This window comes from Podarcis bocagei (assembly GCF_964188305.1).
Source record: "Podarcis bocagei genome assembly, chromosome: 10".
NCBI classification, from domain to species: Eukaryota; Metazoa; Chordata; class Lepidosauria; order Squamata; family Lacertidae; genus Podarcis; species Podarcis bocagei.
Window position 1 is genome coordinate 16,440,796 of NC_138135.1, and position 16,473 is coordinate 16,457,268.

General features: G+C 43.2%; 1 protein-coding gene and 1 long non-coding RNA gene across 3 annotated transcripts in view; one reads left to right on the forward strand and one right to left on the reverse strand.

Annotated features, from left to right (window-relative positions):
• LOC308595905 overlaps positions 1-12,419 on the forward strand; it is a 20,879-nt gene extending 8,460 nt beyond the window's left edge. Inside the window, exons 2-4 of the long non-coding RNA XR_014012201.1 lie at positions 4,776-4,867; positions 5,661-5,724; positions 12,405-12,419. This is a non-coding gene — a long non-coding RNA (uncharacterized lncRNA). The remainder of the gene's footprint in view (positions 1-4,775; positions 4,868-5,660; positions 5,725-12,404) is intronic.
• SLCO1C1 (solute carrier organic anion transporter family member 1C1) overlaps positions 4,451-16,473 on the reverse strand; it is a 29,617-nt gene continuing 17,594 nt past the window's right edge. For both annotated transcript variants that reach the window (XM_081210020.1, XM_081210019.1), the window contains exons 11-15: positions 14,729-14,885; positions 11,358-11,542; positions 7,138-7,202; positions 6,528-6,645; positions 4,451-4,912 (exon numbers count right to left, since the gene is read on the reverse strand). In XM_081210020.1, the coding sequence (XP_081066146.1) occupies positions 4,690-4,912; positions 6,528-6,645; positions 7,138-7,202; positions 11,358-11,542; positions 14,729-14,885 (748 nt within the window). In that variant the 3' untranslated portion in view covers positions 4,451-4,689. The remainder of the gene's footprint in view (positions 4,913-6,527; positions 6,646-7,137; positions 7,203-11,357; positions 11,543-14,728; positions 14,886-16,473) is intronic.

The window sequence follows — 16,473 nt, forward strand, 5'->3', positions numbered from 1 at the left end:
AGTTTACAAAGAATCATGGAAGCCTTATTATTTCCTGCTCAATTTTCATGGGACCATTTGTCTCCTGTGAAGGTGAAGGGTGAATTTTGGCTGCTTTGGGAAAAATTTCTGAGAATTTTAGAGACTTATGGAGTTGGTAGGCTTGACTTACCTTGGTTAGTATGATAGACAAATGAATAATAATGGGCAAGAGGTTGTGTTTATCTTAAGAACTACCGCCCTATATCATTACTTAATGTGGATTATAAAATTTATGCAGACATTTTGGCAAAAAGACTGAAAAAAAGTATTGGTGGAAGAGATTCATAAGGACCAAGCAGGCTTTCTCCCAAGAAGACACTTGTCAGACAATGTGAGGAACATAATAGATATTTTGGAATTATTAGAGGTGAACATAAACACTAAAGCAGTTCTGATATTTGTGGACGCGGAGAAAGCCTTTGACAATATTTCTTGGAGTTTTATGAAGAAGAATCTACATGGGATGGGGGGTAGGGCAAAGCTTTGAGAATGGTATGGGTGCAATATATTCAGAACAAAAGGCTAAACTAATTGTAAATAATGTGATAACGGAAGAATTTAAAATAGAAAAAGGGACACGACAGGGGTGCCCAATTTCCCCATTGCTTTTTATATCAGTCCTGGAGGTTTTGCTAAACATGATTAGAAAAGACCAGCTGGTTAAAGGGGTTCAGGTCGGAGCCAAACAGTATAAGTTAAGGGCCTTTGCAGATGACTTAGTACTTACTTTACAAGAGCCAGACACTAGCACGAAAAGGGTTTTAGAGTTAATTCAAGAATTTGTTCAAGTTGCAGGATTCAAGTTGAATAAACAAAAAACTAAAGTTTTGGAAAAAAACTTAACAGCCATGGAAAGGGAGAGGTTCCAGAATGAAACAGGTTTGACAGTGGTTAAGAAGGTGAAATATTTAGGGGTCAATATGACATCTAAGAATGTGAATCTGTTTAAAGATAATTATGAGAAATGTTGGTCAGAAGTCAAAAAAGATCTAGAAATATGGTCAAATTTGAAGCTTTCCTTGTTAGGCCGAATTGCAGTTATAAAGATGAATGTATTGCCTAGAATGTTATTTTTGTTTCAAGCATTGCAAATTCTTGACAAGACGGACTGTTTCAAGAGGTGGCAGAAGGACATTTCGAAATTTTTCTGGCAGGGCAAAAAACCCAGAATAAAATTTAAGATTTTAACGGATGCAAAGGAAAGAGGGGGATTTGCCCTGCCGGATTTCAAACTTTACTATGAATCAGCAGCTTTTTGCTGGATGAAAGAGTGGATGCTCCTCGAGAACACAGATATCTTGGACTTGGAAGGTTTTAATAATGTATTTGGATGGCATGCATATTTATGGTATGATAAGGTTAAAGCGCATAAAGCTTTTAAAAATCACATTGTTATGAAAGCATTACACAATGTCTGGACCAGATATAAAGATTTGTTGGAAAATAAAACTCCAAGATGGCTGTCGCCAATGGAGGCTAAAGCTGTGAAAAAACTCAATATGGAGGCTAAATGGCCAAAATATTGGGAAATTTTGGAACAAGAGGGTGATAAATTGAAATTACAGAGTTATGAGAAATTGAAGACCAAAGTACGAGATTGGCTCCATTATTATCAAATAATGGAGGTTTATAAACAAGACAGGAAAATTGGCTTCCAGGTGGAGAAATCAAAATTAGAAACAGAATTGTTAGAACCCAATGTGAAGAATTTGTCTAGAATGTATAACTTGTTGCTGAAATGGAATACACAAGATGAAACAGTTAAATCAGCTATGATTAAGTGGGCACAGGACATTGGTCATAACATTATGTTTGCTGACTGGGAACAGTTGTGGACCACCGGTTTGAAATTTACGGCATGTAATGCCTTAAAGGAAAATATAATGAAAATGATTTATAGGTGGTACATGACCCCAGTCAAGCTAGCAAAAATCTACCATTTGCCTGATAATAAGTGTTGGAAATGTAAAGAAACTGAAGGTACTTTTTATCACCTTTGGTGGACGTGCCCGAAGATTAAGGCTTTCTGGGAAATGATATATAATGAAATGAAAAAGGTACTTAAATGTACCTTCCCTAAGAAACCAGAGGCCTTTCTCTTGGGCATTGTCGGCCAATTGGTGCCAAAGAAAGATAGAACTTTTTTTATGTACGCCACCACAGCAGCAAGAGTACTCATCACAAAGTATTGGAAGACTCAAGATCTACCCACTCTGGAAGAATGGCAGATGAAGGTGATAGACTATATGGGACTGGCTGAAATGACCGGCAGAATCCATGACCAGGGGAAAGAGACGGCGGAAGAAGATTGGAAGAAATTCAAAGTTTATCTTAAGAAACATTGTAAAATCAATGAGTGCTAAAATGTCGAGGTTTTAGGGGAAAAAAGGGATTACAGCTGTAAAAGATTAAGTAAAAGAAAAGAATAAGGGAAAAATTTGATAAAACCAAGTGTTAGGATTTGCTGAAATAAATTTTGGAAATTGGGATGTAGAAAGGGGAGGTATGGGGAAGTTGGCGAAGTAAGGCTTAAGAAAAAGGGATATGAAATTATACATGTTTGTTCATGTGTTTGTTTGTTTGTATTGTGTATTGTTTGTGTTTATAAAAACTGTAAAAAACCTATAAAAATTTTATTAAAAAAAAAAAGAGGTTGTGTTTATCTTCTTTACTTTCTAGGGAAAATTTCTTAAATAAAAAGCATCCCAGTTGCTTGGAGCAACTACAAAGATTTTTTTAAAAAATGTACAAAAAGGGGGGGATTTATTGGGCACCCACCAAAATGTTTTCAGTCATTTCCTACCCCCAATCAGAAGATTCAGTGATCTAGTGGCTTCCTGTTCCTCACCATGATTAAGGCAGCAATCCTATGAATAATTGCTTGCGAATAAGCCCCACTGACCTTCATGTGAATAAACATTATGGGATCAGACTGTAAATTATGAAAGTACAATCCTTTTTATATATAATAGCAAAATACGTGCAAATTTGCGTTACTGACAGAGGCTGTAGAACACAACTTTTCTTAGAAAGAAGCTGGGTTACTTTGAAAGAGAATTGTGCTGCTTATTTATGTATTTGGAGTAAAGGATATACTGTACACAACCCAGATTGGAAATTGCATTGTTAGTTAGCAGCAGACACCCCCATCCCCCAATAAACCACACCAAAAAGTCACCCAAACCCTTCCAAATATCTGGAGTACAATACAGTGGTGCCTCGCAAGACGAAATTAATCCGTTCCGCAAGTCTCTTCGTCTAGCGGTTTTTTCGTCTTGCGAAGCAACCCTATTAGCGGCTTAGCAGATTAGTGCTATTAGCGGTTTAGCGGCTATTAAAGGCTTAGCGGCTTAGCGGCTAAAAGGCTATTAGCGGCTTAGCGGCTTAGAAAAAGGGGGGGAAGGGGAAAAAATCGCAAGACTCACAAGACTTTTTCGTTTTGCGAAGCAAGCCCATAGGGAAATTCGTCTTGCGAAGTGCATCGAAAAACAGAAAACCCTTTCGTCTAGCGGGTTTTTCGTCTTGTGAGGCATTCATCTTGTGGGGCACCACTGTAGTTGCCCTTCAAGCTGCCTGTAGGAGAGTCAAAGAAGTTATTTCCTCATCAGCCTGACCTAGCCATGTTGACTTGCGAGTTGGTCCTTACTTAATAGTAGATAGGCTTGGGATTAAAACATCAGTCTTCTTTTTTCAAAGAGGGGTGTCTTTTCAATGACAACCTATTGCAGAAGAAGGGTTGATACATTGCAGCTACCCTCTCCACAGAAGCTGCTCATCAGGTGGGGTGGAGCTGCAACGATAGCTTCTGGGCAGCGGAATTGCTGCAGCTTAGTGGGACGATGAGCTATGAGGTGTTGGAGATGCTATTGCGGTGCAAACACCCCAGTGGAGCCAAGCCAGTGCTCCTGTCAGTGTGTTTGCACCGCGCTGACCTCCCCACTGCCTTGCCCTTCCCCATCTCCCTCCTGGCCGCCATACCGAGTGCTATATGAAACCAAACCCCAAAAATAAGTTGATTAGACAGCTAAGTAGTCCACCATAGGCTGAATTCACTCAGACGCAGAAGGCTTCTAAGATGCTTGCCCTACCTTTTAAGTGTAGCGGTGAGCAATCGTCATCCTATGAGTGCCTCGGAGTTGACATTTTGCCCTGTAAAATGGGTTGGGAGTCTTTGGCGTGCCAGATATTGTTGGACTTCACTTCCCATCACCCCCATGGTCAGGGATCATGGTAGTTGTAGTTCAACAACATCTGGAGCGCTGGAAGTTTCTTGTCCCTGCTCTAAACATCAACAGAATAATAATAATAATAATTAGGAGCATTTGTTACAATGGCACAATGGCTTCTCAGTCACGCTGAGATGGCAAACCAGCCACAACCACTCCAAACGGAAGATTCTCTCAAGGAACGCTGCATACATCAAGCCATATTTTTGTTTCATGTGGAGAAGGAATAGTTTTGTTCTGCATTTTGAGAAAGGCAAATGCAATATTGCATTTTTAAAGGCCTCTACAAGTTCTAGAAAGGTGTTTGGAAGGTTATTGTATTTAGCAAAAAGTTGTGCCCGCCCACCCAGCTCTCTCATTCAAACACGTTAACTTATAATGAAACGTAGGCCAGAATTTTCCACATTGGAAGAGAGACCGCTTGAAAATACACCAAGTCTTCCTAAAGTCGAGTTTCTTTCTCTGGCCAGTAGGTTGTCTGAATCACGTGGTCACTATTGACGAAGTCGCTTTTCCTGCTTTTAACAGAGGTGCTCTCTCTTTCTCCAATGGCTGGGATGGTTTCGTTGTGTGGGCTGTATCTTTTCTTCAGGATGACCAAGACAGCAACACTTAAGAAGGTGGACATGGTGCCTAGAACAACAGTCAAGCCCAGATAGATATACCTGTGAGGCAAGAAGAATTTTGAATCCATTACTTGCACTGGTGCTTCTTTGCTTGGTTGTGTTGCCAAAACTCATAATTACCTGAATTACCATAGAATATGGATTTGCCTTAGTGCTAATTCTCAGATGCGATATTAGAACCATAGAATCATAAAACTCTAGAGTTGGAAGGGACCCCGAGGGTCTTCTAGTCTAACCCTCTGCAATGCAGGAATCTCAGCTATAGCATCATGAGAAATGACCATCCAACCTCTGCTTAAAAACCTCCAAAAAAGCAGAATCACCAGCTTCCAAGGGAGTCAGCTGTACTGTCGAACAGCTCTTACTGTCAGAAAGTTTTTCCTGATGTTAAGTCGGAATCTCTTTCTTGTAACTTGCAACCATTGGTTCGAGTTGCATATATAATATAATGTATTGTTGTTGCTGCTGTTATTAATTATTATTCATAATTAAGAAGCATTATTTATTATTAGTTAATGGTAATAAAATTGCTATTGTTTATTGTATTTATTAATTATAAACTAATTATAATATAATTGTTATATTTTGTTGATTGTGATTATTCTTGATTACGATCATTATTTTTATTATTATGAGAATGGGCTTCTGGGACGTTTACAAGTAGAAAAATCCCAATTACACAAGCATCAAGAATTAAAGATCCATGTTGAAAACATGTAATAAAACAATTCCATTGTTCTATATATGGTCTGAATCAACATGAATTGAACTCTGTTTTTCTTGTGAGGTCATTTACAGCACATCCTTCCACCAACTCTGCTGACAGACCAGCTTCATCAGGCACACTCCAGGTAATACGAAACATATTCCACATCAATAGAATTAAGCAAATGCTTGCCTGTTAAACGGCTTTCCCATTTATAGGCAACCAACCAATTTGTGCTAAGAACATGCTATTTGTAAGACCATGAACTGTGGGCAACCTTTAATTTAGCAGAAATTGCTTGTTGACCTTAGAATTTAGAGGCAAACGTCCTCCAGGTCTCTATCAGCATTTAGCTGGCTTAGATGTAGGCTGCCATGCCCTTCTGTGACTTCAGAGCAGTTAAACCAATGGCAGCCAGAGGGGACTCCTCTTGCTTATTCATATCCTCTATAACATCAGAGGTGACCAGCAACCTACCGACGGCTGATTCCCAAAGGATCTAGGTTCTCCATTTATTACTAAACTAAGGGAAGATTCTGAAGGGACACGGGTGGCGCTGTGGCCCACAGAGCCTAGGACTTGCCAATCAGAAGGTCAGCGGTTTGAATCCCCACAACGGGGTGAGCTCCTGTTGCTCGGTCCCTGCTCCTGCCAACCTAGCAGTTCGAAAGCACGTCAAAGTGCAAGTAGATAAATAGGTACCACTCCGGCGGGAAGGTAAACGGCGTTTCCATGTGCTGCTCTGGTTCGCCAGAAGCAGCTTAGTCATGCTGGCCACATGACCCGGAAGCTGTACGCCGGCTCCCTCGGCCAATAAAGCGAGATGAGCGCCACAACCCCAGAGTCAGTCATGACTGGACCTAATGGTCAGGGGTCCCTTTACCTTAAGAGAAGATTCTGAAGACCTGAGGGTTACAAATGCAGAAAAGAAATCTCAAACGCAGTTACCTGAACGCATTCGAATCATACAGCCTGCAAGCCCCCTGACCTCCACACCTTTTGCTTCCCCATTTGAGGCATGTTGTGTCTATTGAGACTCCAAAGTACACTGGAGCCGGGATTCCTGCTGTACAAAGAAAAACAGCTATATATTAGGGGTCATGTCCCTGCTCACTCTGCCCATCAACTTCCCTGCCATTCATAGAGTCATATGTAGAATTGGAGAGTTGGAAGGGACGGCGTGGGTCATCTCATCCAAGCCTCTGCAATGCAGGAACCTTTTGCTCAATGTGGCACTCGAACCCACAACCCTGGAATTGACCCCCTTAGGGCTTCGCCCTTCCCACTCCACTAAGGTGACTTCATGCAAATCCAGATGTGGCACTGCAAATCCTCCAATGGGCATAGCTGTCAACTTTTCCCTTTTCTTGCAAGGAATCCTATTCAGAATAAGGGAGTTTCCCTTAAAAAAAGGGAAACATTGACAGCTATGCCAATGGGCGCTGTTGCGAACCACCCTGAGGCCTGTGGGTGATGGGCGGTATGCAAATTAAATCAACAACGCAAATGCAACAAATGAATAAATGCCAGTGAGACGCAAATTCTGACTCATACTTACCAAGAACTCGGATGGCTAAAGTGTAGATGCCCAATGCAAAAGATTTGAGGTGTGGGTTGATGCATCTGAAATACATGAAGCACAAAACCTTCGTTTATAAAAGGCATGACGTTCAAAACACATTGTTGCGGGAACTTAGCTGCAAAGGTGTGCTTATCTTGAGGAGGAACTGCCTGTACTTCTTACAGGACAGTTGTGACTCAGCAAAGAAAGTGAGAGAGGTTTGCAGGGGTGGAAAGAGGGTTGGAGAAGCTAGTAAACTCTAGCCCAGGGGTAGGCACGCATCAGGCTTATTGGATCTGCTTTATATTCCTGTATATGGCAGTATAATGAAAAGGATGTGATTCCTTTTCATTCTAATTTTTAACCAATAATTAATCTGGGTGTTTACACTTCTACGTCTGCATAAACCTTATCACATACACTATATCTTTAAATAAAATTGCTTCCCTTTAAAAGTCCCAGGAGTTAATCTTGGCATTATACTGGCACCTTTAGGATTCTAAGATGAATTACACTTGGAAGCTCAACATTATTAAACCCCCCTCCTACCTTCTCAGATCTAATATGAAGAAATATTTTCAGAAACAGGCTTCCATCAGGTGGTCTGCTAGTCTTTTCTTAATCCCAAATGCTTAATTTAAAACCAGAAAGCTTCCACAACCGAAGAAAGCCTTCAAATTTAAAAGAGGAGGGATTGGGGCATTTCCCAATCTTGCAGACGGTAACAAAAGAAATGTACCACCTGCAGTAAAACTTTGATCAGCTTATCAGGTGCGCCTGGCAAATCAGGGACCTAGGAAACAGCACACATTCGGCAATGCGGATAGAATGTTGGTATTGCTCAGATGCGATATAAACCCTCCCTCTTACAAACTCAGTAACAGAAACTCAGTGAACCTATTATTTGTCTGTAAGCCACTTGCACGCAAAAGAAGACCAAGGGATATCCCTCTGCCCCTAATGTTGCACTTGACTAGCTCCACCCCCAAAACCCATACATTTAGTAAAGGCCTATAATGAGAGACTTCGACTTGGTTCGTTCAGCCCTTGGGAGCCAGTGTGGTGTAGTGGTTAAGAGCGATAGACTCGTAATCTAGTGAACTGGGTTCGCTTCCCCGCTCCTCCACATGCAGCTGCTGGGTGACCTTGGGCCAGTCACACTTCTTTGAAGTCTCTCAGCCCCACTCACCTCACAGAGTGTTTGTTGTGGGGGAGGAAGGGAAAGGAGAATGTTAGTTGCTTTGAGACTCCTTCGGGTAGTGATAAAGCGGGATATCAAATCCAAACTCTTCTTCTTGTTGTTGTTCCTACAAATGCCTAGGAACGTGGGTGGCGCTGTGGTCTAAACCACTGTGCCTCTTGAGCTTGCTGATCAGAAGGTTGGTGGTTCGAATTCCCAGGATGGGGTGAACTCTCATTGCTCTGTCCCAGCTCCTGCCAACCTTGCAGTTCGAAAGCAGACCAGTGCAAGTAGATAAATAGGTACCGCTCCGTCGGGAAGGTAAATGGCATTTCTGTGTGCTCTGGTTTGTGTCACAGTGTTCCGTTGTGCCAGAAGCAGTTTAGTCATGCTGGCCACATGACCCGGAAAGCTGTCTGTGGACAAACGCCGGCTCCCTTGGCCTGAAAGCGAGATGAGTGCCGCAACTCCATAGTCACCTTTGACTGGACTTAACCATCCAGGGGTCCTTTAACCTCTACTATAAATGCCTGGCTTCCACTCGGCAACATTGTTTTCAAGTTTGCAGACCTTATTTGCATCACAGCCCCACAACGTTCTGCATTTGTAAGAACTCAATCGTTTAGTGTGGCAGGCCCCCAAACTTTGGAACTCTCTGCCTCAATAGGCACTATTTCACTGACCTCTTTTCTTGCACCTGCTAAAGACATTCTCATTTTGACAAGCCTACCCAGATGCTTAGAAAGTTAAAGGTAAAGGTAAAGGGACCCCTGACCATTAGGTCTAGTCGTGACCGACTCTGGGGTTGCGGCGCTCATCTCGCTTTATTGGCTGAGGGAGCCGGCGTACAGCTTCCGGGTCATGTGGCCAGCATGACTAAGCCGCTTCTTGCGAACCAGAGCAGTGCACGGAAACATCATTTACCTTCCCGCTGGAGCGGTACCTATTAATCTACTTGCACTTTGATGTGCTTTCGAACTGCTAGGTGGGCAGGAGCAGGGACTGAGCAACAGGAACTCACCCCATTGTGGGGATTCGAACTGCCGACCTTCTGATCAGCAAGTCCTAGGCTCTGTGGTTTAACCCACAGCGCCACCTTAGAAAGTTGGGGTACTCTTAATCAGCTTCAGTATTTTACCTTCATAAGTAGGGCTGTCATTTTCCCCTCAGTTTTCTCGTTTTAGCTTTCGGTATAACGCTTTGAGGGGTTGCTGTTTTCGTTTTGCAATCAAGTGGCGCATAAATTTTGTGAAATGAATAAATAAATACAAAATGTTTTGTGGTTTCCTGCCCCACTTTCCACTGATAGCCACTGATATGGAATGCTGGAAGCGCTGTAACTCAAGTGATAGAGCAGGGATGTCCAACCAGTAGATCGTGATCTACCGGTAGATGCCCAGCTGATCCTGGTAGATCACAGGATCCTTATCCTGTACAAAAAGTCACAGTCTCTTGGGAGTTGGATATGCCAATAGAGCATCTGTCTTGCATAAGGAATGATCCAGGTTCAATCCCCAGCATCTGCAGGTAGGGCTAGGAGAGAACGCAGCTTGAAATCCAGGAGAACCACTTTCAATCAGTGTAGATTAAAGGTAAAGGTAAAGGGACCCCTGACCATTAGGTCCAGTCGTGGCCCACTCTGGGGTTGCGGTGCTCATCTTGCTTTATTGGCAGAGGGAGCCGGCGTACAGCTTCCAGGTCATGTGGCCAGCATGACTAAGCCGCTTCTGGTGAACCAGAGCAGCACACGGAAACACCGTTTACCTTCCCGCCAGAGTGGTACCTATTTATCTACTTGCACTTTGACTGCTTTCGAACTGCTAGGTTGGCAGGAGCAGGGACCGAGCAACGGGAGCTCACCCCGTCATGGGGATTCGAACAGCCAACCATCTGATCATCAAGACCTAGGCTCTGTGGTTTAACCCACAGCGCCACCCGTGTCCCACCAGTGTAGATTAGAGTTTCCCAAACTTGGGTCTCCAGCTGTTGTTGGACTACGACTCCCATCACTCCTAATTAGCAGGACCAGTGGTGAAGGATGATGGGAACTGTAGCCAAAAAAACAGCTGGAGGCCGATGTTTGGGAAACCCTGGGGTAGATAAGTGCTGAGTTGATGGACTGATGGACTGACTCAACTTCTCATGTCAAAAATGCAGAAAACCATCACGTCAACATCAGGCAAGTTCCACTAGATCCCAGCTGGAAAACCTGTTGCCCTCCAGGTGTTGCTGGAGCCCACCTTCCATAAGCCCCAGTTGGCTCAGCCAACAGTTAGAGATGGTGGGAACTTAAGTCCAACAAATCTGGGGGACCTCAGGCCCTCTGCTAGACGTAGATCAGGTGCTCTACTTCTGGGCTAGCTGTTGAGGAGGGGGAATTTGACACCAATGGCAAAGGGTGCTTAAGGAATTTGATTTCTGATCCACACTTCCTGGGTGGAAAAAAATGTTACCGTACTACAAAGCATTAAAGCACACATTTTAGGATAAAATATGTTGAGAACTGTGTGCAATGAGATTTTTTGCTCTATAAGACGCACCAGACCACAAGACACACCTAGTTTTTGGAGGAGGAAAACAAGAAAAAAAATATTCTGAATCTCAGAAGCCAGAACAGCAAGAGGGATCACTGTGCAGTGAAAGCAGCAATCCCTCTTGCTGTTCTGGCTTCTGTGATAGCTGCGCAGCCTGCATTCGCTCCATAAGACGCACACACATTTCCCCTTACTTTTTAGGAGGGAAAAAGTGAGTCTTATAGAGCAAAAAATACGGTGATATTTTTTTTTACATATTTAAATTAAGGTTTTTGAAAAATTGGGTATGCATGTGAATGTGTGTGTGATATAAATAATATATATAAATATGACACACACAAAATGCAGATTAATGCTGAAATAGGATGGAATCAATGAGCACACGAGACAATGACACAGCCATAGACTGATCTGTCCACTCCTGCTAAATTTCCATTCCTACATAATTCCCTTTAGCACTTGGGGATACGTATTGCGTTTAGTGGAAGGACTAAGCTATTCACCGTAGGAGTAAAATGTATCCAGGAGTCCCTCCAATGGACAGGGTGAAAGATGTGATTACTGATACAACCAGAAAATAGAGGAACATTTTGGGGCATTCGTTTCCTTTTTGGCACGGTCCCATCACAGCTGAAGACTGCCTTGACGACAATTCCGTGATCCCCACACAGCTGCAGTTATAAAATATCTGGAATGAAGCACGTAAAAATGTATGGTAAATATGACATGCAAGGCTAATTGTGGACCAAGTTGCAGAACATCAAGGCCTTTAAAAAAATAAAAATAAAACCAGCACATTGTCCCTTACAGTTTAAAAAGCAAAACATTCCCAAACACTGTGAGAAGTTTTTGAATGCTAGAAGGGCCACAGCGATGACTTCAGATAGCAATACACTTTTGCAAAAGTCCTGGCATTACAGCTTGACACCATCACATTTGACTAAGGTCAAAATGGGTTGGATTCAAAAATGTCCTTCAAGAAAGTTGTCTTTCCAGGAATGAAATCAGGTTTGATACAGCAGAGGTGCTGTTTCCATATTCCTCATTCCAACACTGTTTGAGGGCCCCTCCGTAACAATTTTTTAGGGTGCACAGAGAAGTGGGGAGCAAAGATTGGCACCCACGCCATCCATTCACAGGAGCTGACTGTGTCTTATCCATGTCTCTGGATCCAACCAATGGACTTGCAATGGGGAGAGGTGCCGAAACAAGCACAGATATGAGCTACATTGTGCCGAAATCATAGAATCATAAGGGTTTCTCAAGGGTCATCTATTCCAACCCGCTGCAAGGCAGGAATCTCAACTAAAGCAACCATGACAGATGGCCATCCATGGCTATAGGGCAGGGTGGAATCAACCTATTCTGTGCAGGGCCAGTGCCACTTGTAAGGGATCTTGAGCAAGGTACCCTCTAGGTCTAACCAACCTCAATATGATGGATCCTACATCCTATTCCACTTTGATGGGTACCTCCCCTCACCAATAAAAAACATTATGATGTTGCATCAGCAGAGATGGACAACCATTTTTCTTTCCTTTCTTAACTAGGTGTCAGGCTTCGGGGAATTCTATCCCTCTTCCAGTGACAGCAAGAAGCAGAGAAAAACAAAGAAGAGTTCTTACTAATGAGTTTATTCAATCATCACAGTGAGAGACAAAGGAATGCAGTCAGTCTCCCATTAATGGCGTTGCTCCTACTGAGATCCTGCCCCCTTGCTTCCTAGCAACAGCACTTCTCCTTATGGTGGCCACCAGGGGCTAATTGTCTCTGAGTCCTTTGCTCTTGCGCTCTCAATGAACGTCGGGTTCTGGGAGAAGGGGGGTCAGAAATACTCTCCAGTGACAAGGTGTCAGCTGGCTGCTCAGCTTGTCTTCTCCCAACACCTTCCAACTCTTCTGTCTCTGCCTGTCTCTGAGCTGTGACCTTCCTCAAACCACTGCTGTAATTCAATACTGCCTTCATCTTCTCTGGAAGCTTCAGGAAGAGAAGTGAGGCAGGGGCCAGCTCCACCATTCCTCCTCAATCTTGTCCCCTTCAGTCCAGTCCCTGATGCTAGGGCAGTAGGGCTGGTGACATTTATAAGCAGAGCACAAAGACCACCAAGGCAGCAGACTATGGAGAGGACGTTCTGGAGAACAGGAGGTGTGGTGGGGTGCATGTGTGTGAGCTGCAGTCTCACTCTACCCTCTGTATCTGACTGCCACTGGTCCAACTGTTCTTGTAAAAAGGGGGGGGGGGTTGTCAGCCCTTTTGATTCCTGACATTCCATGTTGGGAGCTAATTCTTGACCTGGAGCTCAGCTTGATTCCACCATTGCAAATGAGCATGAGAAGGGTTGTGAGAATTGTTCCTTTACTTAAAAAAAAATAAATTGAATTTAAATACAACACATGAAAAGTGTTTTTTCAGCGAGGAAAGAAAAATGCAAAAAGCATTTTTCTCATTGCATTTTTCTTAACAGTTAACAATTACCAATTTCACCTACTGCATTTCGTAGAAATGAGTTCCAAATTCACCTACAGGACCGCCTCTCCTGGTATGTCCCATGGAGGACCTTACAGTCTTCAAACAAAAACACCTTGGAGGTCCCGGGCTACAGAGAGGTTAGGCTAGCCTCAACCAGAGCCAGGGCTTTTTTGGCTGTGGCTCCAATCTGGTGGAACGCTCTGTCACAAGAGACTAGGGCCCTGTGCGACTTGATATCTTTCCGTAGGGTCTGCAAGACAGAGCTGTTCCACCAGGCCTTTGGCCAGGGCACAGCCTGACCCCCTCCTTTGGCAATCCTCACAGAACTCTAACCCAATGGTTGCAATTAATCTGATTTGAACTGATTTTATAATGAACTGATTTTAGAATGTTGAGCCACGAAATTAAAAGACGCCTGTTCCTTGGGAGAAAGGCGATGGTAAACCTAGACAGCTCTTAAAAAGCTGTCACCTTGCCAACAAAGGTCCGTGTAGTTAAAGCCATGGTTTCCCAGTAGTGATGTATGGAAGTGAGAGCTGGACCACCAAGAAGGCTGATCGCCAAAGAATAGATGCTTTTGAATTATGGTGCTGGAGGAGACTCTTGAGAGTCCCATGGACTGCAAGAAGATCAAACGTATCCATTCTTAAGGAAATCAGCCCTGAGTGCTCACTGGAAGGACAGATCCTGAAGCTGAGGCTCCAATACTTTGGCCACCTCATGAGAAGAGAAGACTCCCTGGAAAAGACCCTGATGTTGGGAAAGATGGAGGGCACAAGGAGAAGGGGACGACAGAGGACGAGATGGTTGGATAGTGTTCTCGAAGCTACAAACATGAGTCTGACCAAACTGCGGGAGGCAGTGGAAGACAGGAGTGCCTGGCGTGCTCTGGTCCATGGGGTCACAAAGAATCGGACATGACTAAACGACTAAACAACAACAATTATTTTACTGTTGTTAGACCCTCTGAGCCCGGCCTCAGCTGGGGAGGGTGGGATATAAATAAAAATCTATTATAATTATTATTATTATACTTGTCCATGGAAAGTCTACGTCTATAAGAAATCCACTCATAGGTGGCAAGTGTAGTCATGCCTACAATCCACTGAATAAATTGGAGCCATACACTTTTATTTTTCCAATGCAGCAACATCACCCTTTTGACCACAGTAAGGTCACAGAGAATCCATTGACATTGTCCAGTTGTCAAATTCGATATAGCAGGTATGTAGTTTAAAAAAAAAATATCCTCCAAAAATTTTAGCTTTTTTTTTGGTGCAGTCATATTTATATAATTCACCGTTTTCTCCCAAAACTTTGTGAGTATAGGACATTGCAAAAACACGTGAATTGGTCCTTTACTTATCAAAGTAGAGGAAGGACCAGTCAGAAAGAAGCCACTTACCATGTCTTTCCCACTTCCATTAGATGTTTTGCAACCAGCAAGGCAAGCCGAGATGTAGGTGATTCCGTTTTCCCCGCATATGGGATCCCATTCATTCTTGGAGCAGATGCAGTCCGAGTTGCACTCCGAAAACAGAGTTCGTTCCACCTGTTTGTGGCTGGAGAAAGGAGAGGGGGAAATAATTAGGAGAGGCTTTTCAGAGGCTGCTGTGGGGACAGAAGCAGCTCTGCAGCTGGGGTGCAGCCACTATGCAAACCTTTGGGCTCTCCAGAAAGGAGAGGAGGAAGAAGAGGAGGAAGACAGCAAATAGGTCAGCACGGTGCAAATGCACTAGAGGAGCCAGTCCCACAGTCCTCTGGCTGCTTTTGCACCGTGCTGACCTCCCCACAGCCTCCCTCCTGGTAAGCAACAGGGACTCGCCAGCCAAAAAGATAGCATAGCAGCTATGCCCCACTTAGCAAGCTGTGTCTGTGTAGGGAGGGAGGAGGGGAGAATTCTCCTTGCCACTAATACTCCATTGGATACAACCCAATAGTCACTGAATTTCCACTTATGTCACAGAAATAAGTGGGCAACCACAAAGATGAATGGGTAGTCAAATTGTGCAAGTGCTTGGAGCTCGCGTAACTGACCGATGCAATAAGAGATAAACCTAAAAAGATGGTGAAAGAAGAATGGGAATGTTTAAATAATTATCTAGGGGATAAGGGTTCATCAATAAAGACCTGGTTATGTTTAGAATGCTACCGCATAGGGAAATGTTCTCTGAAACCAAGATGAGGGATGAGGGATTCTATGGAATGCAGATAGAGAGAATTGATAAGAATAATGATCTGTTGTGACCTTGACGTACAATAGATGAGCCTTCTTGTGTTTTGGATCATTCCCCCCTTTTTTTCTTTCCCTCTTTTTCTTCTTCCTTCCTTCTCCTTCTCCTTTCCTTTCTCTTTCCCATAATGGCTTATGTTCTATGCCATGTACTTTGATATTTTTTGTAGTTTTTTAGCCTTTTCCATTATTATTATAAAGGATTTTTCTTTTGTAATCTTGGCTGTTTATATTTATCTGTATTTGTTTAAAGCAAAATAAAAATTATTTTTTTAAAAAGTGGGCAACATTGCAGACTCCAGTAACCATTATCCCCAGCCAGCCTGATCAATGGAAATGTAACTGATTAATATACAGAGGAAGGTGTCTCATATGGAGTCAGGCCATTGGCCAATCTAGATCAGTACTGTCAACACTGGCTGGCAGTGGCTCTTCAGTGTTATCTTTCCCAGTGCTACCTGGAGATGTCATAGATTGAACTTGAACTTCTGCATCCAAAACAGACGCAGCTATAGTCCTTCACCAAAAGGCTGTGGGGCAGTTGCAACACAAAACCACATTCTAACTGTACAACACAAGAGCCGAAAAGCAAACTTTTCAATACAACCCGTAACAACAGCAGCAAACTATTCATAAAATTCCATGACGTTCTCCACATCCAAAAGCCTGATGGAAAAAAGCATGTCTTCCATCTGTTTTCTAAAAGAAAACAATGATGTGCTAGGTGCCCATAATTTCATCGACGGCCCCATTCACACCAAACATTTAAATTGTGGTGATACCACTTTAAACAGTCTTGGCTTACCCCAAAGAATTCTGGGAGGTGTAGTTTGTTAAGGGTTCTGAGAGTTGTTTGGAGGCTCCTAGACATCACCTTGCCAACAAAGGTCTGTAAAGTTAAAGCTATGGTTTTCCCA